This window comes from Carcharhinus amblyrhynchos, chromosome 25 (assembly GCF_965287045.1).
Source record: "Carcharhinus amblyrhynchos chromosome 25, sCarAmb.v2.hapA, whole genome shotgun sequence".
NCBI lineage: Eukaryota > Metazoa > Chordata > Chondrichthyes > Carcharhiniformes > Carcharhinidae > Carcharhinus > Carcharhinus amblyrhynchos.
Window position 1 is genome coordinate 44,018,686 of NC_137348.1, and position 24,481 is coordinate 44,043,166.

A 24,481-nucleotide genomic window follows, 5' to 3' on the forward strand; every position below is an offset into this window, starting at 1 on the left:
GCGCAATCTTCTTGGAGACCCTCTCCACTTGGAGCCAGCAGTTTGCAGTGTTGATGGTAGCCATGATGTAGAAATACCAGTGTTGGGCTAGGGTTAAGCACAGTAAAAAATCTCACAACACCCAGTTAAAGTCTAACAGGTTTATTTGATAGCATGAGCTACCAAATGGAGATGCGTGTTCCAAGAATGCAACTGATTCCGGAGAGTAGTCCATGCTGAGTCTGATGGTGGGATGGAACTTGCTAATGTCATCATATCGTTGTTTCAATGATTGTTCACCATGAGTCCAAAGGAAGAAAATGTCATCGATGTATCTAGTGTATAGCATCGGTTGAAGGTTCTGTGCAGTGAAGAGGTCTTGTTCAAACCTGTGCATGAAGATATTGGTATATTGAGGTGTGAATCTGTTTCCCATGGCTGTTCCGTATGTCTGGATGAAGAACTGGTCATTGAAGATGGTGATCTTGTGTCCAGGATGAAGTAGATGAGTTGTAAAATTGTATCTGTAGATTGGCAGTTGTCGCATTGTCAAACGCTCCCAGGACAGGTACAGCATGGGGTTAGATACAGAGTAAAGCTCCCTCTACACTGTCCCCCCATCAAACACTCCCAGGACAGGTACAGCACGGGGTTAGATACACAGTAAAGCTCCCTCTACACTGTCCCCAGCAAACTCTCCCAGGACAGGTACAGCACAGGGTTAGATACAGAGTAAAGCTCCCTCTACACTGTCCCCCCATCAAACACTCCCAGGACAGGTACAGCACGGGGTTAGATACAGAGTAAAGCTCCCTCTACACTGTCCCCCCATCAAACACTCCCAGGACAGGTACAGCACGGGGTTAGATACTGAACTCCCTCTACATGAGGGAGTACACAAACTAATCACAAGGGCCCAAATTGGTTTTGATCAATCTTCCTCAAAAAAAACTCTGATTCATGGTAAAATAAACACTAGCCATGTATTTCAGAAGGGGGTGTTTAGGAAGCACCTATGGCCACCTCCAAAAACCCTCAACACCGACGCAGTGAAAGCTGTGCAGGTATTTAAAACATTTCTCCAAGTTATCTAGTACTCTGCTACACAATGCTTAATGCACGCTCCTCGACCGTGCAACATCAGTCAAGACTGCTCTGGGGGTGGGGGTTGGAGGGTGGGGGCGTTGGTGGCGACAGATGGGTGTGGACAAGTCAACTAATTTCCATCCCTTTGGAAGGAGTAAAACTGATTTCCCCCTCCCACACCGTCCCAAAATACATGAGCGAATCAAACATTCTTCTGTTCGTAAAACAAACCAAGCTCCCCCTGCCCCGTGCTCCGATACTCAGTAACTCCCCCCCTGCCCCGAGCTCCGATACTCGGTAACCCCCCCCCTGCCCCGAGCTCCGATACTCGGTAACCCCCCCCCTGCCCCGAGCTCCGATACTCGGTAACTCCCCCCCTGCCCCGAGCTCCGATACTCGGTAACTCCCCCCCTGCCCCGAGCTCCGATACTCGGTAACTCCCCCCCGCCCTGAGCTCCGATACTCGGTAACTTCCCCCCTGCCCCGAGCTCTGATACTCGGTAACTCCCCCTTGCACCGAGCTCCGATACTCGGTAACTCCCCCTTGCACCGAGCTCCGAAACTCGGTAATTCTCCCCCCTGCACCGAGCTCCGATACTCGGTAACTCCCCCTTGCACCGAGCTCCGATACTCGGTAATTCTCCCCCCTGCACCGAGCTCCGATACTCGGTAACTCCCCCTTGCACCGAGCTCCGATACTCGGTAACTCCCCCTTGCACCGAGCTCCGATACTAGGTAATTCTCCCCCCTGCACCGAGCTCCGATACTCGGTAACTGTCCCCCTGCACCGAGCTCCGATACTCGGTAACTCTCCCCCCTGCACTACCGCTCCGATACCCAGTAAACAGACAAATGGGATCATAAGAACATAAGAAATAGGAGCAGGAGTAGGCCAACTAGCCCTTCGAGCCTGCCCCGCCATTCAATAAGATCATGGCTGATCTGTCGTGGCTCAGTTCCACATTCCCGCCCTCTCCCATAACCCTTAATCCCCTCTCTTATCAAAAACCCATCAACCCGCGTCTTAAAAATATTTAGCGAGGTAGCCTCCACTACTTCAACGGGCAGAGAATTCCAGAGATTCACCACCCTTTGAGTGAAGAAGTTCCTTCTCAACTCCGTTCTAAACCGCCCCCCCTTTATCTTGAGGCTGTGCCCCCTAGTCCTACTATCCTTTCTGAGCGGGAAGAGTCTCTCCACCTCTATCCTATCCATCCCATTCATCATCTTATACGTCTCAATGAGATCTCCCCTCATTCTTCTAAACTCTAACGAGTACAAGCCTAATTTATTCAGCCTCTCCTCATAGCTCAACCCACTCAACTCCGGCATCAGCCTAGTAAACCTCCTCTGCACTCCCTCCAAGGCCAAAATATCCTTGCATAAGTACGGCGCCCAAAACTGCACACAGTACTCCAGCTGCGGCCTCACCAATGCCCTATACAGCTGCAGCAAGACCTCCCTACTTTTATATTCGATCCCCCTCGCGATGAAGGCCAGCATCCCATTCGCCTTCCTGACCACCTGCTGCACCTGCAGGCTGGGTTTTTGCGACTCATGCACAAGGACCCCGAGGTCCCTCTGCACCGTCGCCTGCTGCAGTTTTTCTCCACGTAAGTAATAATCCTTCCTACCATTATTCCTACCAAAGTGGACCACCTCGCACTTGCCAACATTAAATTCCATTTGCCATTTCCTGGCCCATTCGCCCAGCCTATCTAGATCCTTCTGTAGACTCTCACCACCCTCCGCACAATTTGCCTTTCCACCAATTTTGGTGTCATCAGCAAATTTCGACACCCTACACTCGGTTCCCTCCTCCAGATCATCTATATAAATGGTAAATAGCTGAGGCCCCAGCACCGACCCCTGGGGCACTCCACTAGTCACCATCCGCCAATCCGAATAGCACCCATTGACCCCCACTCTCTGCCTCCTATTTGACAACCAATCCTCTATCCACGCTAACACCCTACCCCCAACTCCATGCCCCCTTACCTTCTGCAATAACATCTTGTGAGCTACCTTGTCAAACGCCCTCTGAAAATCAAGAAAGACCACATCCACCGGCTCTCCTCTATCCACCGCCCTAGACACACCCTCATAGAACTCCAGTAAATTTGTCAGACACGACTTCCCTTTAACGAAACTGTGCTGCGTCTGCTCTATCAAGCAGTTCCCCTCACGTTGCCTCGCTATTTCCTCCTTGATGACGGATTCTAACATTTTACCTACAACAGACGTTAAACTAACAGGCCTCTAATTCCCTGCCTTTTGCCTGGCACCCTTCTTAAACAACGGCGTAACATTAGCCGTTTTCCAATCTTCCGGCACTTCCCCGGAATCCAGCGACGTCTGGAAAATAACCACCAAGGCATCCACTATCACCTCCGCCATTTCAGGACCCTCAGATGCATTCCATCCGGTCCTGGGGACTTGTCCACAATCAGCCCCTCCAGTCTGTCGAGCACCACCTCTCTAGTAACAGTAATGTCATCGAGACCCTCCAGTCCTACCACCTTTCCATCTCTAACATCCGGCAAATTATTCACGTCCTCCTCCTTGAAGACCGAAACAAAAAAGTTATTCAAGACCTCAGCCATTTCCCCGTCCCCTACCACTAAGTCCCCCTTCTCATCCTCTAAGGGACCAACGTTCACCCTAGCCAGCCTCTTCCTTTTTATATATTTATAAAAACTCTTGCTATCCTTTTTTATATTAAGCGCTAGCCCAGCTTCATAGTTTCTTGGTAGGGTTTTGGTGAAAAGGTTATTCAAACCATTGGCACAGTGGTGCTCACATTGTTGGGCCGTACACAGAATGCTGGATGTCCTCTTAGGGGAAGTAAATCCCAAATGAGATTCCTACAATTTTATCTGATCTTGACTAAAGTTACGATTTAATTTATTAATGTCACAAGTCTTCTGACATAAACACTGCAATTAAGTTACTGTGAAAACATCCCAGTTGCCAGGGGCCTGTTCGGGTACACTGAGGGGGTATTTAGCACAGCCAATGCAGCTAACCAGCATTTCTTTGGGATTAGAATGCCCCTAGATTACTATCTGCGTTTCTGAGACTGCATCCCAATGTGTGGGACCCGTACCCCAGTGAGAGTCAGTGTGTGTGTGGCACCCGTACCCCAGTGAGAGTCAGTGTGTGTGGCACCCGTACCCCAGTGAGGGTCAGTGTGTGCGGAACTGACCCCCAGTGAGAGTCAGTGTGTGTGGGACTGTTCCCCAGTGAGAGTCAGTGTGTGGAACCGTTCCCCAGTGAGAGTCAGTGTGTGTGGAACTGTACCCCAGTGAGAGTCAGTGTGTAGAACTGTTCCCCAGTGAGAGTCAGTGTGTGTGTGGAACTGTTCCCCAGTGAGAGTCAGTGTGTGTGGAACTGACCCCCAGTGAGAGTCAGTGCCTGATAAATGGATGAGATATTATATGTACATGTCAGTAGCATTGAAGATTTATTATTCACTGCAACACCATGCATCTTAGCCAAAGCAGCAACATAACATTCAATGTGAGCTTCCTGTCACTTGCAAACACAAAAAGGTACACACCCAGTTATCAAACAGAATCAATTTGAGGCAGACTACCTCTCACCTAATGTACCAGGGAGAAGCACCATCTGACCTGAACAGAACCAAGAGGAGAACATCATGAAAAGGAGGACAACAAATTTTAAATAATATGAAATTAAAAACAGAAGTTACTGATGGGGTTTGACCTAACATCGGCATAGCACCTGTCTGATTTCATCCCGACATGCATTCTGACTAAGGGAATGTCAGGGAACAGTTGAAAACTGTCAAAGCTGAAGGCTCTGTTTCCGAACGTGAGAAGCACTCAAAACAAATTGGATGAAATCATAGTTCTGATCAGAATGAATAAATTTAATCTCGAGTTATTACAGGCACATAGTTGCAAAGTAACCTAGGTTGGGAGCTAAATATTGCATCATGTTTAACTTTTGGAGGATATAGGAATAAAGGAGGTGTGGCCCTGATAATAAAGGATAAGATGAAGAAAGTAGAGAGAGGGGATCTGAGCTCAGCAAATCAAAATGTGGAATCAACTGGAGTCAAGTTAACAAACAATAACAATGGTGAGAGTTGCTTACAGACTTCCTATCAGTACTCTAGAACAGAACATAATCCAGGAGATTCAAGCTCCATATAACAGAGAAAAAACTGTAGAGTCATACAGGTTTACAGCATGAAAACAGGCCCTTTGGCCCAACTTGTCCATGTTGCCCTTTTTTTTTAAACCCCGAAGCTAGTCCCAATTGCCTGCATTTGTCCCATATCCTCTGTACCCATTTAACTGTCTAAATGCTTTTTACAAAAACAAATTTATGCCCTATCTACTACTACCTCTGGCAGCCTGTTCCAGCCACTCACCATCCTCTGTGTGAAAAAATTGCCCCTCTGGATACTTTTGATCTCTCCCTTCTCACCTTAAACCTATGCCCTCTAGTTTTAAACTCCCTTACCTTTGGGAGAAGGTATTGACTATCTAGCTGATGTATGATTATTTTATAGACCTCTAGAAGATCACCCCTCAGCCTTCTAAGCTCCAGAGAAAAAAAGTCCCAGTCTATCCAGCCTCTCCTTATAACTCAACCCATCAAGTCCTGGGAGCACACTAGTAAATCTTTTCTGCATTCTTTCTAGTTTAATAATATCCTTTCTGTAATAGGATGACCAAAACTATAGAGAATAATCATGGAAAATGTCAACTTGAAATGAAGGGACAGATGTGTAAGGAGAGATTGAATCAGTAAGCATTTGCTGGAATTTGAGAAGGATAAGGGGAATCTCATAGAAACCTATAGAATTCTAACAGGGTGAGACAGAGTAGATGCAGGAGGGATGTTCCTGATGGTGGGAGTGTCCAGAACCAGAGGTCACAGTCTAAGGATACAGGGCAGATGGCATGGTCTGAGATGCAGAGAAATTTCTTCACCCAGAGGGGTGAACCTGTGGAATTCAATACCACAGGAAGTAGTCCAGGCAAAACACAGTGTGTTTTCAGGAAAGAGTTGGATTTGGCTCTTGGGCAAAGGAGATGCATGGAAAAGGAGGGAAGGCAGGATCAGGCTATTGAGTTGGATGATCAGCCAAGACCATAATGAACGGTGGAGCATGTCTGAAGGGCCAAATGGCCCACACCTACACTATTTTCTATGTTTCCATGTTATAGACTGGGTATACCAAATTTGCAGTAATAGAGCAGTGGATAAGTTCATGAAATGTGTACAAGATAGATTTCAGTTCATAACTTTCAGCTACTGACTAGGGAAGAGATTATTTTTGATCGTGTCTTGAGTTAGGATTCATTATTAACCTTGTAGTAAAAGTACCTATTGGGAAGATTGGCCATAGTAGAGTTTAATTAGGAAACTAAATTAAAAGATATGAAACAGGCCAGCATTGCAGCATTTAAATGATTAATTTACAGTTTGCAACATACATTCCTTTAACCCATAGAAACCACACAAAGAGGTGGACCAATCTGGTTAACAAGCGGAATTAGGGATTGGACCAAAGCAAGCTGATAAATTTGCTTTAAACAGTCACAAGATCAAGAAAGGGGAGGGTTTTAGAGTTTAACAAAGGTGGAGAAACTGTTCAATATAAAGAAAAGAGAATAGGAGAGTAACCTAGGGAGACTGTAAACAATTCTAATTAGATATATAAATATTGAGAGATAGCAAGAGTAAATATTTAAGGCAGAGACAGATGAAATTAGAATGAGGAATAAAGAATTGGTAAAAACTTTAAAACAAATAATTTGTCCCTGTCATCACAGTAAAACAAAAGAAAAATCCCAGAAATAATGGGGAGACAAGGTTTAAACAAGAATGGAACTTGCATCATCTCAGAGAAGAAAAATTGGAGAAATTAATGGGACCAAGTGACAGCAAATTCCCTGAACCTGCTGACTGCCATTCTTCAGGATTCCTGAGATTCTTGTAAAGCTCCAGTAAATTGCGCAAAGTTCAAAATGACAGAATACTGGATAGAACATTTAAATAACTCAGAAAACATGGTGAGCGAGGAAACTTCAAGGATCAGAGCAGGAAGATGTGGTCTTTCACAAGACAAAGCGAGGTCCAACAGGGAGAGAGAGAAAACAAGACCTGGAATCTAAAGTGCAGAGGAATTAACAAGATAGGTAAGTTTTAAGGTTCTTTATTTTACTCTAAACTGGGGCAGTTGGTTAAACCAGTACTGGTGAGATAGAAGATAGAATGAAATAAATAGCTTAGCTAGTCAAACTATTTGAAATAACTACAAACAAATAGGGAGAGATATTTCCAAAGATAAAATCCAAATTCCTTTAATAAAACACAATATGGCAGGGCAGGTAATGCGAAAGGGGATGGACATCAGTGTGATCTGCCAGAACCACGTGTGTAGCATCTGTCTGCAGACCAAACTACTTTGGTTCTGAGTTGGTGAGCTGAATTCTGAGTCACAGGCTCAGGATATGTCATAGAGGGGGCCTAGACACCTTGTTCCAGAGGGCAGGCGGAAAGTTACCTGAACACCTAGTTCCAGAAAACAGGGGGAAAGTTATCTGGGCACTTTGTTCCACTGAGCAGGGTCAGGTTACCTGGACACTTTGTTCCATACGGCAGGGAGTAAGTTACCTGGATACCTTGTTCCATAGCGCACGGGGAAATTTACATAGCCGCCCAGTTCCAGAGGGCAGGGGGAAAGTTATCTGGACACTTTGCTCCAGAAAGTAGGGAGAAAATTACCTTGATACCTTGTTCCAGAAAGCAGGGGAAAGTTACCTAGACATCTTGTTCCTTAGAGCAGAGGACAAGTTATCTGGAAACCCCCTGCCCCCTGGAGCAAGGTAAGTTACCTGGACATCTTGATTTAACCTAATTAATTCAGGAGAGGAAATACGTGGGGGGAGATTTAAAAACAATAATGGACAAGACAACAGTATAAGGTATTCAACTGGGGAATGATAACCAGAGTGTGACAGGAAGAGTATCTAAACGTACTTGTGCACCAGCAAATAGAGTCATAGGAGAGGAAAAGGGTAAAAAGACAGAATGGCAGACTCTATATTTGAATGCACACAGCATTCATTACTAGGTTGATGAACTGATGACACAAATAAAAATGAGTATGATATGATGTCCTCCCAGATGGGACATAAAGTGTGACTAGTGACTCAGAGCTTTGAAGAGAGAATTGGAGATCAGGATGTTTGAGTCGATTCCCCCATGACAGCAAAAGTAATCCTGAAAATGTTCTTGGCTCTACTGGTTACATTTTCATGGGAATGCAGGCTGATTGATATAAAGGCCTCATTCTTGCAAGGAGAAAGATTTCAAAGAGAAGTGTTTTTGAAACTGACTATAAAGACCAGTGATGTAGAGTGAAAGCTGTGGAAATTAAACCAAAGTATTTATGGATTGAATACATCAAAGTTTGATATTTGCCAGTTAGCTGTCTTGCTGAAAATGGGCTGTACTCAATTCAAAGCAGGTCCAAGAATATTCTACTCATAACAGAAAGGGAAAATTTCAAGTATCTTTGTGATGCATGTCAATGATTTTCTATGGGGAGGTTCTGTGAAATTAGAGCAATTTGTTATAAATAAGATTAATCAGGCATTTAAATTGAAAGGCTGGTTTTAGGAAGCTTTAAAAACGAGTTTGTTTTAAAGGCAAATAAAACATTAACAAAATTAGCCTAGTAGGTATGGATATCATCGGCGCAACTTGTGGGCCAAAGGGCCTGTTTGTGCTGTAGTTTTTCTATGTTCTATGTTCAAATCAAATACAGAGAAATATGCATTCAAGTTTCCAGCCTTGGATCACCTGAAGGACATTTTGTCCTTCCTTTACACTGATACTTTCCATGCCAGTCTTTCAGGTGGGCTTTTGAGTAATGTTGGGTCCATAATAGTCTTACTGCGTTAAAGTGTAAATTGTTGGCTCTTATCAGGGAAGTTAACAAAATAAAAAGCGTGGTTAAGTACACATTAGCTAAAGTTCTAATAGAAGTAAGAGTTATTTGGTTTTACTTATCAAATAATTTAAACACATTTAAATGCCTCAGAATAGATATGAAGAGTGAGTTAGCTAAAGCTAAAATGGTAGAGAAGCAGTGGCAGATATTTAATAACATTTCATAACTCTCAACAAAGATACATTCCACTGAGAAAGAAAGACTCCATCAGTGACAACTATTCTATGATTTATTAAGCATTGTATTAAATTGAAAGAAAACTTATTTAATGCTGCAAAGAGTAGTACTGGACCAGAAGAACTGGAAAAACTTTAGAAACCAAGAAAGGATGACTAAAAAAAAGGGGGGAATTAGAATATGACAGTAAACGAGCAAGAAATGTAGAATTTCTTACTGTCTGCTTTTATAAATAAATAAAAAGGAAGAGAGTAACTCATATGAGTGTCAATCTCTCAGAGGATGGGGCTGCAGAATAGTGGAAAACAAGAACATAAGAACACAAGAAATAGGAGCAGGAGTAGGCCATCTAGCCCTTCGAGCCTGCCCCGCCATTCAATAAGATCATGGCTGATCTGTCGTGGCCCAGTTCCACTTTCCCGCCCTCTCCCCATAACCCTTAATCCCCTCTCTTATCAAAAACCCATCAACCCGCGTCTTAAAAATATTTAGCGAGGCAGCCTCCATCACTTCAACGGGCAGAGAATTCCAGAGATTCACCACCCTTTGAGTGAAGAAGTTCCTCCTCAACTCCGTTCTAAACCGCCTCCCCCTTTATCTTGAGGCTGTGCCCCCTAGTCCTACTGTCTTTTTTGAGCGGGAAGAGTCTCTCCACCTCTATCCTATCCATCCCATTCATCATCTTATACGTCTCAATGAGATCTCCCCTCATTCTTCTAAACTCTAACGAGTACAAGCCTAGTTTATTCAGCCTCTCCTCATAGCTCAACCCCCTCAACTCCAGTATCAGCCTAGTAAACCTCCTCTGCACTCCCTCCAAGGCCAAAATATCTTTGCGCAGGTGCGGCGCCCAAAACTGCACACAGTACTCCAGCTGCGGCCTCACCAATGCCCTATACAGCTGCAGCAAGACCTCTCTACTTTTATATTCAATCCCCCTCGCTATGAAGGCCAGCATCCCATTCGCCTTCCTGACCACCTGCTGCACCCGCAAGCTGGGTTTTTGCGATTCATGCACAAGGACCCCGAGGTCCCTCTGCACCGTCGCCTGCTGCAGTTTTTCACCACGTAACAAGGAAATGGCAGAGACTTCGGATTTTATATCCAAATAAATTCCAATAACAAAAGGAGAAAATTAAGGAGCAAGGGGGGGAGCAGCTTCAAACAATCATTATCATAAAAACAAATATTAGGAAACAAACAGGATTAAAGATTGTATCTGATACCCTCCACCTCTGGGTCTTAAGAAGAATGGCTGCAGACAAAGCGGATGCATTGGTTGTAATTTTTTAAATTCCCTAGATTACGACAAGATTCCAATGGATTGGAAAATTGCAAATGCAACATCAGAATTCAGGAAACAAGGGAGACAGAAAGCAGAAAACTATAGACGGACTAGCCAAACTGGTTACCGGGAAAACGATGGGGTCAGTTGTGGGTCATTTAGAAAATCATAACCGAATCAGAGTTAACATGGTTTTGTGCCACATAAAAGATTACAACACAAGATAGCAGCTCATGGGATTTGGTGATATAGAGGATTGGGTAATGAACATGGAACTGAGTTGGAACGAATGGGTCATTTGCAGATTGGCTAACTGTGCAAGTGGAATGCCATAGTTGCTGCATCCTCAACTATTTAGAACCGATATTAATGATTTGGTTGAAGGGATTGAGTGTATATATGCAAATTTGCTGACAATACAGGAGAGGTGTGATGGCAAGTTGTGAAGAGAACATGAGAGTCTGCAAAGGGATGTGGGTCGTTTATGTGAGTGGGCAAAAATTGGATAGATTATGTATATTATGGGAAAATGTTCATTTTGCAAGGAAGAATTAGAAAAGCAGAACATAAGCGGACAGAGACAGCAGAATGCCAGTGTGCAGAGGGGCCGGGGCGCCGGCATGCAGAGGTTATTGCCCAGTTCTCAGCCTCCGGTGCACTTTCCCAGATAATTGCCCTGGTTCCCAGCCTTTGTGCACTTTCCCAGATTTTGTCCAATTCCCAGCTCTTGCGCACTTTCCCAGATTCTTGCCCCAGTTTCCAGCCTCCAGTGCAGACTCTGAGCATTTTTTGCAATTCTTTCCAGCAAGTTTTGAAGTTGAACTGTCACCTACACTTGGAGGATATGCTGGGACAGTTCAAAGTACCTCATGGGTCACATCCAGCCCGGATCGTGAGTGGACAAGCCTGATCTAGGTGATCATTAACCCCACTAGCTACATAATTTATTTGTGCGACTCCCAGAATCAAAAGCTAAAAGTTAATTCATTTAAATATCTATTGGACATCTCAGCTAACCTCCGTTCTCATGGAGATGCGATTCAGGTGAAGCCTTGATTGAAACTCTGTGGGATTTTTTTCACAAGATTTTGGGGTTATAGCTGGAAGGAACCCACCCAGTTGGGGGTGTAAGCCCTGTGTTCAGAAGGCAGAGGAACAAGAACTGTGTAGCAGCTGTGATGATGTGGGAATGCCGGCGTTGGACTGGCGTAAACACAGTAAAAAGTCTGACAACACCAGGTTTTAGTCCAACCGATTTATTTGATAATACTCACAAGCTTTCGAGGGGACTGCCTCTTCGTCAGGTGAATGGAGAGTTCTGGCCTCAGACAGAGCATATACTGTCTGTGCTTTATATGCTCTGTCTGAGGCCAGAACTCTCCATTCACCTGACGAAGAGGCAGTCCCCTCGAAAGCTTGTGAGTATTATCAAATAAATCGGTTGGACTAAAACCTGGTGTTGTCAGACTTTTTACAGCAGCTGTGGACCAGGAGAACAGAGCTAACAGAAACCAAGGGCGGCACGGTAGCACAGTGGTTAGCACTGCTGCTTCACAGCTCCAGAGTCCTGGGTTCGACTCCCGGCTTGGGTCACTGTCTGTGTGGAGTCTGCACATTCTCCTCGAGTCTGCGTGGGTTTCCTCCGGGTGCTCCGGTTTCCTCCCACAGTCCAAAGATGTGCGGGTTAGGTTGATTGGCCATGCTAAAATTGCCCCTTAGTGTCCAGGGATGCGTAGGTTAGAGGGATTAGTGGGTAAAATATGTAGGGATATGGGGGTGGGGCCTGGGTGGGATTGTGTTCGGTGCAGACTCGATGGGCCAAAGGGCCTCTTTCTGCACTGTAGGGTTCTATGATTCTAAGAGTGCTTCAAATTTCCTGCCATAGCTACTGTATAGTAATTTCGAATGAAGCGATCATTGGATTTATAAACAGGGGCATGGTGTACACAAGGAAGGAAGTTATGCTGAACCTTTAAAAATCATTGTTTAGGCTGCAGTTGGAGTGCTGTGACCAATTCTGGGCACCACACTTTAGGAAGGATGACAAGACCACAGGATGGATGCAGAAGTTAGAATTTTGCCAGGATAAAGGATTTCAGTTATATGTTGAGATGATATTAGCTGGGGCTATTTGCCTCAGAAAAGAAAAAGGTTAAGGGCTGATTTAATAGCAGTGTGGAAAATTATGAGGGGTTTTGAGAGAGTAAGTGGGAAGAAATAGTTTCCAATGGAAATGATGAAGGAGCAACACTCCTACAGCTTGTAATTCCAGATAAATCTGTTGGACTTTAACCTGGTGTTGTGAAACTTCTTAACTGCGCCCACCCCAGTCCAACACGTGCATCTCCACATCATGGATTAAAAAAAAAGAAACAACGTGAGAAATTTTTAAACGTAATATGAAGACATAGGTAAAGTTTTAGGTCATTTATATTTGTAAGCGTGTGTGTGTTGGACATAAGCCATAACTTGAAGATAAATTTATATTTCCGCAGTTGAGTATAAAGGGAAGTTTTAGTTTCACTTTAAAGGTGCCTGCACTTTAATGGGGTTTTACATCTCTAAAGCAAACACAGAGTATAAAAAGCTGATTGCTAGTAACAAAGAAGCTACAGGACTTGGAAAGTAGTTTGAGGTTCAGTTGTTGAGTAGGCTGTGTGGTGCAGGGAACAGTTTCAATCTCTCTCCAGCAAGACATGAAGGGACAGTGCAGAGAACAGGCCCCAAACTAAAGAATAGAAAGGTCCTAAAACTAGGGAGAGGGGCAGAAGGAATTTCCAAGAGGATCTTCTAGTCAAATGGAAAAAACAGGAATCTGCATAAAAATCTTGTTAAGTAGAGTTAAGAATGAGGAGCAGAGGCCCCAAGGTGCAAACCTGGAATAATGTGGGTTCATGAGAAACCAGAGGTCCAAGTTAACCCAAAACTTAGTGACTCTTTATTACAGGCCTGTGAAGCAGTGGTGATCTTTGGCCTGTATCTAAGAGATTGCACAGAAAACAAGGCTAGAATGTGTGTGGCATTCCAATGCAGAGAAACATTGGAGGGAGAGTTGAAATCCTGGGGGTGGATCCTTCGTGATGACATCCAAGAGAAAGCCTCATTTGGGGGAAAGCAACAAAGCGTGTTCTCTGAGAGCAAAGTTTGGAAACTTTCATGTTAATATCATAGTTCCAGTGAGTCCAGTTGGCTTACAGTGGGAACTGGGGAGGGGTGGGGGGTGAGGGAGGGGGGTATGGTTGGTCAGAGTGGAGCTGGCAGGGGGGCGGGGGGGGAAGGTCAGAGTAGAGTTGATGAGGAATCTGTCAAAGTTACTTTGGGTAGCATCTGATTTCAGAGTATGGTTAATTTAACCACACTTTGCCTGCTGGTTCACATGGACTGTGTATTTAATGACAACATGAGTATAAGATGGATTTTGGAACTTTTGTTATCCTAATGAACGTGTATTAGAGTTTTTTGAGGTGGTCACCAGGAAAGTAGATGAAGTCTACATGGACTTCAATAAGGGCTTTGACAAGGTCCCGCATTGAAGGTTCAGTCGCTAGGTATATGTGGAGAGATAGTAAATTGGATTAGACCCTGGCTCAATGGAAGAAGCCAGACAGTGGTAGTGGAGGATTGCTTCTCTGAGTGGAGGCCAGTGACTAGTGGTGTGCCACAGGGGTCAGTGCTGGGTCCATTGTTGTTTGTCATCTATATCAATGATCTGGATGATAATGTGGTAAATTGGATCAGCAAATTTGCTGATGATACAAAGATTGGAGGTGTAGTGGACAGTGAGGAAGGTTTTCAAAGCTTGCAGAGGGATTTGGACCAACTGGAAAAATGGGCTGAAAAATGGCAGATGGAGTTTAATGCAGACAAGTGTGAGGTTTACACTTTGGAAGGACAAACCAAGGTAGAACATACAAGGTAAATGGTAGAGCACTGAAGAGTGTAGTAGAACAGAGGGATCTGGGAATACAGATACATTATTCCCTAAAAGTGGCGTCACAGGTAGATAGGGTCGTAAAGAGTGCTTTTGGTACATTGGCCTTTCTAAATCAAAGTATTCTGTGCTGTAATGTTCTATGGTCCTATTTACAGGAAGGATATTAATACGGTTGAAAGAGCACAGAGAAGGTTTACAAGGATGTTGCTGGGACTTGAGAAACTGAGTTACAGAGAAAGGTTGAATAGGTTAGGACTTTATTCCCTGGAGCATAGAAGAATGAGGGGAGATTTGATAGAGGTGTATAAAATTATGATGGGTACAGATAGAGTGAATGCAAGCAGGCTTTTTCCACTGAGGCTAGGGGAGAAAAAAACCAGAGGGCATGGGTTAAGGGTGAAGGGGGAAAAGTTTAAAGGGAATATTACGGGGGGGGGGGGGCTTCGTCACACAGAGTGTGGCAGGAGTGTGGAATGAGCTGCCAGATGAAGTGGTGAATGCGGGGTCATTTTTAACATTTAAGAAAAACTTGGACAGGTTCATAGATGAGAGGGATGTGGAGGGATATGGTCCAGGTGCAGGTCAGTGGGACTAGGCAGAAAAATGGTTCAGCACAGACAAGGGCCAAAAGCCCTGTTTCTGTGCTGTAATGTTCTATGGTATATGTAGTTGAGATGAAGGAGTAGTGTCATATGGTTCATCTTTGCTTGTTTAATAAACGTTTGATTCTTCTGTTAAAAGTACATCAGCAGCCTCCTGTGACTGTTCAGGAGCAGTCCCTCGCATTTCTAAATAAAAATAAGTTAGGATCTATCAAGCTGGCTTCAACCCTAGGGCCTGACTTATCCAGTATTAACATCAGTTACATAAGAATGGTGGAAACAGCTTCAATAATAATAACTTCCAAAGGGAAACTGATAACTATTTCAAAAGGAGAAATTTGTAGGGATACGGGCAAAAAGCAGGCAAGTGATTAAATAACAAAGCTCGTCAAAGCACCAGAATGGGGCAAAGAAGAATCGTCAAGTGTAGATACTTAAGAGGGTAGAATATAGGAACAATGAGAGGCAGGAGTAACTCTACAGAATGGCAATGTAACATTCTACTCAATCCAAAAACCTCAAGGATAATATACACAGCAAACAATCCATACACCGGGCAAAATGAAGTGAATCTTTGTCTGTTAACAGTTGAGAAGAACACTCACCTTTATCCACAATGTCCCACACCTCTACCTTCACTATATCATCAGTCGCTGCAAAAAAACACAAGGTACAATTTGTATGCTGGACAAGTGGAAATTTCACTTCACAAATGCATCAGAGACTGAGATCATAGACAGTGATTTAAAAAGAGCAGGATTAGCAAATCAAAACAGAGTGTTTGGAGCTGTGGGGAGGGTCAGAGTGGAGCTGGGGGGCCGGGAGTCAGAGTGGAGTTACCTCTTTCTCTACACCCTAACTATGACTGTAACAAGACATTCTGCACTCTCGTATTTTCTTCTCTATGAACGGTATGCTTTATCTGTATCGCGCATAAGAAACAATACTTTTCACTGTATGCTAAAACACGTGACAATAGTAAATCAAATCAAATCAAATTCCGCAGTAGGAACACAGTAAGATGTCGTGGCACATTTCAGTATCAACAACATCGAAGAAGCAGGTAGACAGGCCAGATGTTCTGCAGCTAGTGAGAAGTTAAAAATAGGATCTCATAGGCACTCATGTTTGAATCCCTCTCAGTGACACACAGCAGCCAGAGTGGAAATCAGAAGGTGGGTACGGGGTAAATCAGTGAGTGGCTGGTTTGTAGCATGATGCAGCAGGGAGATTCTCAGGGCATTGGGACCAGTTCCAGAGCAGGAAACTCCCAGTCAAAAGGAACAGGTTGCACCTCAACATGGCAGGGAGGGATTCAATAGCGTGGTTAGAGAAGATTTAATTACATTTGCAGCAGCATATACTAACAGAACAGAGAAATAGGTAAATAAGTCAAAGTGTCAGATTGTGCTAGAGAAAGAAGTTGTTCCATTTTAGATAGGATCAGATGAAGAAAGACTGGAGGATTTCACAGACAGGTTTGGAATAAGATAGCGAGATTTTTGAACAGTAAAGGAATTAAGGGTTATAGTGAGTGAGCGGGTAAATGGAGCTGAGTCCATGAAAGGGTCAGCCATGAGGCTCGAAGGGCCAAATGGAGGCCTATTCCTGCTCCTAGTTCTTATGAATACATGTATGTGAATGCAGTGTGTGCTGAATAAGGTTTGGTGAGTGACAAGCAAAAATAGCAACGTGGTAATGCAATATCATAACAATAATGGAAACATAGCTTAAAATGACATGGACGGGTTACTGAATAGTCAAGGATACACAGTGTTCAAAAATCAAGAAGGTATGAAGACAGGTGGGCTGGGAGAACAGATCAGAAAAGAGTCATAGTCATACAGTCGTAGAGATTTAGAGCATTGGAACAGGCACTTTGGCCCAACTTACCAATGATGTCCAGTTTTTACCACTAAGCAAGTCCCAGTTGCCCACATTTGGCCCATATCCCTCTATATCCATCTTACCCATAACCGTGTAAATGCTTTTTAAAAGACAAAATTGTACCCACCTCTATTACCACCTCTGGCAGCTTGTTCTAGACACTCACCACCCTCTGTGTGAAAAAATTGCCTCTCTGGACGCTTTTGTATCTCTCCCCTCTCACCTTAAACCTATGCCCTCTAGTTTTAGACTCCCCCATCTTTGGGAAAAGATATTGACTATCCAGCTGATCGATGCCCCTCATTATTTTATAGACGTCTATAAAATTACCCCTAAGCCTCCTATGCTCTAGGGAAAAAAGTCCCAGTCTATCCAGCGTCTCCTTATAACTCAATCTATCAAGTCCCGGTAGCATCCCAGTAAATCTTTTCTGCACTGAGAAAATGTGTTGGACATCCTTGAAGGACAGAATTCATTTGCACGGAGTTAAGAAAGAAAGAAAGGGTCTGATCACACAACTGACGGTATTCTACATTTCTCCAATAGCAAAAGAGAGGAGCACATCTGCAGGAAAACCAGAGATGTGCAAGAATGAAGTAGCATTGACACTGAGGGACTTCACCCAAATATCGACTGGGATTGTGTTAGTGTAAAATGGGAAGAGAGAAGGGAATTTCTGAAAAATGTTCAGGAAAATTTTCTTGATCAGTAAGTTCTCGGTTCAATTAGGGAGAATGCATTGCTGGATCTGGTGCTGACAAGCAGCTGGGTCAAGTGGACCCAGTTCTGTGGAGAAAAACTTGGGTAATAGTGATTTAACCTATTGTATTGTTTAGATTAGTAATGCACAACAGCAAAGAGCAATTTAATACAGAAATTCGAAACTGGAAGAGGAATAATTTCAAGGGTAAATAAGAGTCAGAATAAAATGGAACCAAAGACTAAAAGATACATCTAGATAGGAGGAGGAGGTGGCCATTTGGCCCCTCAAGTCTGTTCTGCCAAACAAATAGATCACGGCTGATAATCAGCGTCACAGAGGCCGGGCCCCGGCGTCACAGATACCCCATCACCCGGTTGAAATTCCTGAGGTTGGCAGCATCTGTGCTGCTATGTTCAGTTAACTTAATAATAAAACATGGGACAGTCGACTCAGGGAGCTGAGCGCAATTCAATTTTTTAAAAATGTTTGTGAACATGAGCAAGAATAACACTCGGGAGGAAAATCTCAAAGAAGCTGATGAGTTTTGCAGCAGCTCAGCGAATGCCACAGGCTAGTTGACACCAGTGATCAGAAAGGGGAAAATAAATGGGTTCTGTCAGATCATTTCCATTAACTATAATACAGCAATGCTGTCATCAATTAAACAGCAGTAATATCTGGCACTGAAAACTGTTTACTCAAGTAATTGCATCCAGAGATTGTCTGTGCATGCAACATTTGACAGATCAATATTGAAGCAGCAATCAGAAAGTATGTGTATGCGTTCCAACTGAAATTCACCCTGTCTGCAATAATGAAAATGGACCATTATTGGAAGCAAGGTAAATAGATGCATATTTAGAATGATTTGCCAAGACAAATCATTTCCTGTAATGACATGTTTAACAACAGACATTGTACATCAGTATACAAGGGGTCATTTAAAAGCCTTACTGCGCCAGCCCACAACTTCTACATCTTTTGACTCACTATCTTTAAGTCAACAAGAATTAGGGTCTTTACTCTGAATCCAACTTAAACTGTTCCTGCCCTGGGAGTGTTTGATGGGAACAGTTTAGAGGGAGCTTTACTCTGTATCTAACCCGGTGCTGTACCTGTCCTGGGAGTGTTTGATGGGGATAGTGTAGAGGAAGCTTTACTCTGTATCTAACCCCGTGCTATACCTGTCCTGGGAGTGTTTGATGGGGACAGTGTAGAGGGAGCTTTACTCTGTATCTAACCCCGTGCTGTACCTGTCCTGGGAGTGTTTGATGGGGATAGTGTAGAGGAAGCTTTACTCTGTATCTAACCCCGTGCTATACCTGTCCTGGGAGTGTTTGATGGGAACAGTGTAGAGGGAGCTTTACTCTGTATCTGACCCCGCGTTGTACCTGACCTGGGCATGTTTGATGGGTAAGTGTAAAGGAAGTTTACTCTATGTGTTGACACTGATGCACTCATTCTCTGGCCTCAGCAACATCTGATCCCTGTGTGATGGGGGCGGGGTCCTGCTGCACAAAGATACTGATATCCAGATACTGACTGCTTCATGATCGCAAAGTGAAATGGAGAAGGCAATGCCATGACTGTACATGGATTTATTCCACTCCTGGACTCCAATTACTCCAATTCCACTTTGCTATAAAACACAAACAACTTAAACCCGAAAACCACTGACAAAGGTTCACAGCTGAAGCATTGTTATCTGTGCTCTCCACAGGCACTCACTGACTGCGCCCCATTCTGACAGGATGGCTTTTTGTTCAATGTTTAACTCTTGCTGTTCTTGAAACTTACTTTTATAGCTCCAGTGAATGCTGGTGACCTGGATTTCCTGAGTTGGAATATATTGTTCCACAAACTTCTTCCCCTGCAGTCTGTGCCATAGTGTTGTCTTCCCTGTGTTTCTGTCACCTCGAATCAGGATTTTCACTGAGAAAAAAGAAATGCCAGAAAGATTCACTAACATGTTAGAAAATCACTAATTCTCCAGTTGTTTCAGCCCTGTTTCCCCAACACTGCACAATGGAACATCCCAGCCCCTCCGAGGAAATCAAAGTGAAGAGCCAGAGCAATGAGTTTGGTCAATGCCAATCTCTGGGGGTTTGGTCATTGAGGATCTCTGACCAGTTAGAGCACTTGATCACTGGAAATCTCTGAGCAAAGGACTTGATCAGCGGAATCGGGCGCTTGGGGGAGGGTCACAGCAGGGGAGGGTTTTTAATGAATATTTTGTCTCCGTGTTTACATACAAAAGGCATGATGCAGATTTAGTATTCCAGGAGGAACACTGAGATGTTGGATAGGATAATCATAAAGAGAAAGAAAACATTCAAAGTTGGAATCCTTCAAAGTTGATAAGTTACCAGGACCAGTTAGATAGCAGATACGCTGAGGATGATTTTCCAATCCTCGCTAGATACAGGGGAGGTACTGGATGACTGGAGGAATGCAAATGTAGTTCCATTGTTTAAAAAGGAAATACCAAACAATTATAGACCAGTTAGTCTTACATCAGTGATGAACAAATTAGTCGAATCAATTCTGAGATTTAAGATTAACTGTCATGTCGAAAGATATGGACTAGTTGGGGATGGTCAGCTTGGATTTGCTAAAGAAAGGCCTTGCCTCACAAACTTGATTGAATTCTTTGAAGAAGTGACAAGGAGGGTCGATGAGGGTAGTGAGTGGATGTTGACTACATGGATTTTAGCAAGGTGTTTAATAAGGTCCCCCAGGCAAATTGGTCAAAAAGTAAAAGCCCATGGGATACAGGGTAATGTGGCAAACTGAATAAAAAGTTGGCTTGGTAACAGGAAACAAAGTGTAATGGCCGATAGCTGCCCTTGCGAATGGAACGCTGTTATAAGTGGTGAAGTCATAAACAGCCTCCCTCTTCTAATCAGGTGATGTCACCTGATGAAGGAATACTGCTCTGAAAGCTTGTGATTTCAAATAAACCTGTTGGACTATAACCTGGTGTAGCTATGTGGAGAGATTGGAGAAGTTGGAGTTATTTTCCTTGGAACAAAGAAGGCTGAGGGACAATCTGATAGAGGTGTACAAAATTATGAGGGGAAGAGATAGAGTGGGCAGAATAAAATTGTTTCCCTTGCTGGAGAGTTCTAGAACCAGGGACACAGACTCACGATAAGTGGGAGATGGTTTGGGGGGGCATGAGGAAGAACTTTTTACCCAGGGATGATAGACATCTGGAATTCGCTGGAACGGAGATCCTAAACTTGTTTAAAATGTATCTCGATCTGCACCTTAAGTGCTGTAAGCTACAGGGTTATGGGCATGGTGCAGGATGGTGGGATTAGAAAGGGCAAGCTGGCATGGACAAGATGGACTGAATGACTTCCTTCTGTGCAGTAAATATTCTACAGTTCTGTGGTGTAAGGGAAATGGAGACAGTTCAAGAACACAAAACTCCCCAACAATTCTGTTCCAGCAAATAGTTTATTGCACTGTCATTCACAACAACTCACTGAACACCCATGTAGAAATCCAGCCTGCTAAAGTCAGCAGCATCCATCACAAGGCAAGTATCGGATTGACTAACTTGATTGACACTTGAGCTCAAACATCAGTTGAACAGCAGGCACAGGGGACGAGGAGAGACAGGAAGGGGGCGTGTTATTAAAGAGTGCCATTCCACTTGCTGCAGATCATTCAAAGACAGTATACAAAGAGTTCATGTTAACTGTTGATGTTCAGATCAGTACAGGCAGCTGACACACAAACTGCTTCTGTTAATTACAATACCAGTTTCCAGCAATCCCTGCAATATTCTGCAACCTCTCAGACACCTTTGCCATCTATATACACACATGGACTGATAAAATTACACCTTAACCTGCTCCTAATATACATACACTGCTAAATCATTCATCACTGCTTGAGCTGAAAACATCAATCTGGGTTACAGTAATGTTGCAGACTGGTCTGTCACTGTATAACACTGGGGTACAGTACTGGTGGGGACGGGTCTGTCACTGTATAACACTGGGGTACAGTACTGGTGGGGATGGGTCTGTCACTGTATAACACTGGGGTACAGTACTGGTGGGGACAGGTCTGTCACTGTATAACACTGGGGCACAGTACTGGTGGGGACGGGTCTGTCACTGTATAACACTGGGGTACAGTACTGGTGGGGACGGGTCTGTCGCTGTATAACACTGGGGCACAGTACTGGTGGGGACGGGTCTGTCACTGTATAACACTGGGGTACAGTACTGGTGGGGACGGGTCTGTCGCTGTATAACACTGGGGTACGGTACTGGTGGGGACGGGTCTGTCACTGTATAACACTGGGGTACAGTACTGGTGGGGACGGGTCTGTCACTGTATAACACCGCTGTGGAGTCCTGGTGGGCTCAGTTCTGTCACTTTATAATGCTAGTGTACAATACAGGTGGAGATGGGTCTGGCACTGCATAACATTGGAGTTAGCCAGTGAATCTTTCCACTCTATAATCAGGTATACAGTACTGTGCATCCAGTCCTTGTTTACATGTTGTACTGGTTGTGCAAGTCCACACAGACTGATGAAGTCTTTGCTCTGCCAGTCACCTTCAGGATGCCTGTATTAACTCAGCAATCAAAGCAAGTGTGTTTCTAAATGAATTGCTGCGCATTGGTGGAGACATTGACTTAAGACAGTCTTTTGATGTTTAATCTGGCACTAGTAAAGAGATGTATCAGAGCTGCAATGCAGCAAATAGCTGCCCCCGACTCCAGAATCTCTCCAATATGTGGCCATCATCTACATACTGTGCTGGACTGTTGATGCTTGGCAGAAAAACATGAGGGACAAAGGGATAACTCAGTATCTGCAGGCAGGCATTAGATTTTCACCTTTTCAATCAATGGCACAAGCTTGTTTTAAAGATGAGTTCATAGAATGTGGGTATCAGTGACACGGTCCATCGCTGACCACCCATTGAGAAAGTGGTGCTGCGTCCCATGTGGTGTACCCAGTGTTCTAGTGATAGACCTGTATCCAACAATAACCTGTATTTATGTTGCACCTTTAACATAATAAAAGATCCCAGAAGGATTTTAAACTAAATTTCACACAAAGTCACAAAAAGTGGTATCAGGTCAGACCAAAAGCTTGGTCAAAGAGATAAGTTTTAAGGAATGATTTAAGAGAGGAATGTGAGGTAGAGAGAGGATGCGAGAGAATTTCAGAGCAACTGAGCAATGAAAACTGAGAATTAGGCAAGTGCAGATACTGAAAGGAATTGGAGGGATGGAGGAGATCACAGAGATAGGGAGGGAGCAAGACCAAGCAGGGTTTTGAAAACAAGGTTGAAATTTGAAAATCGAAAGGTTGTTTAACTGGAAGTCAGTGTAGGTCAGTGAGCACAGTTAGTGGGAGTTAGGACTTTGGTCACAATGTTTATATGTTTACAACAGGCACATGATGGAATCATCAAGTTTACAGGTACAATAAAAGAATTAAAAAGGATTTCAGCAATAGGTGAACAGACACAGGAGAAGTTTGTAACATTATGGAGGTACAAATAGGCTAGACCAATTTCGTCATGAAGTGGATAGGTGGACAGTAGCTCATCCAAGAGTCAAATATGACACTAAAGAGATGTGAACAGTCTGTTTCAGATTCAGACAGCTGTTGGAAAGACAGTAGGTAGCTGTGAATAGAGTTTGTGGCAGGGACCAAATCAACGGCTTCCTCTTCTTAGTGTTTAGTTGGATGAAATTTCCTCTCATGTCAAATACACAGTTAAGGCAATTCAGGGATAATTGAGGCTCAGAAGAGGTGGAGGGGAGCGAGGTAGAGAATATAAGAACATAAGAAATAGGAGCAGGAGTAGGCCATCTAGCCCCTCGAGCCTGCACCGCCATTCAATAAGATCATGGCTGATCTGTCGTGGCTCAGTTCCACATTCCCGCCCTCTCCCCATAACCCTTAATCCCCTTGCCTATCAAAAACCTATCAACCCGCGTCTTAAAAATATTGAGCGAGGCAGCCTCCACCACTTCAACGGGCAGAGAATTCCAGAGATTCACCACCCTTTGAGTGAAGAAGTTCCTCCTCAACTCTGTTCTAAACCGCACCCCCCTTTATCTTGAGGCTGTGCCCTCTAGTCCTTCTGTCCTTTCTGAGCAGGAAGAGCCTCTCCACCTCTATCCTATCCATCCCATTCAACATCTTATACGTCTCAATGAGATCTCCCCTCATTCTTCTAAACTCTAATGAGTACAAACCTAGTTTATTCAGCCTCTCCTCATAGTTCAACCCCCTCAACTCCAGAATCAGCCTAGTAAACCTCCTCTGCTCTCCCTCCAAGGCCAAAATATCCTTGCGTAAGTGCGGCGACCAAAACTGCACACAGTACTCCAGCTGCGGCCTCACCAGTGCCCTATACAGCTGCAGCAAGACCTCCCTACTTTTAGAGCTGTATCGTCAGCGCACAGGTGAAAAATACAAATGATGGCACCAAGAAGCAAGGTATGGATGAGAAACAGACAGCCAACAGCAGTGCAATGGGGGAAACCATCGGTGGTGGTGGTGAGAAACCATATGATTAGATAGCTAAGAATGGACCACTTCCACACACACTTCCAAGTGGAGAGATGTTACAAGACAAATCGCAGTGTGTCCAATCATGGCAAAGGCTACAGTGAGGTCAAAAAGGGTGAGGAAGGAAAGTTTACCTTTGTCACAGTCAAAGTTATCATGGTGGCTCTGAAAGCAACGTAGCACTCCAGCATCTGCCCTTCCATCTAACCGAAAGTTCTGTTCCTCTGTTGAAACCATCTCTCCCTCCAACTGAATTTCTGATTCCTCAAATTAACA

The 24,481-nt window shown here is 44.0% G+C and overlaps 1 protein-coding gene across 2 annotated transcripts in view; it reads right to left on the reverse strand.

Annotated features, from left to right (window-relative positions):
* Positions 1 to 24,481, reverse strand: part of LOC145358288 (rab-like protein 6) — a 132,598-nt gene that overhangs the window by 107,306 nt on the left and 811 nt on the right. The window contains exons 2-4 of one of the 2 annotated variants that reach the window (XM_080212182.1): positions 19,447 to 19,581; positions 15,665 to 15,712; positions 4,668 to 4,697 (exon numbers count right to left, since the gene is read on the reverse strand). In XM_080212182.1, the coding sequence (XP_080068308.1) occupies positions 4,668 to 4,697; positions 15,665 to 15,712; positions 19,447 to 19,581 (213 nt within the window). The remainder of the gene's footprint in view (positions 1 to 4,667; positions 4,698 to 15,664; positions 15,713 to 19,446; positions 19,582 to 24,481) is intronic. The other variant, XM_080212183.1, reaches the window with a different exon arrangement.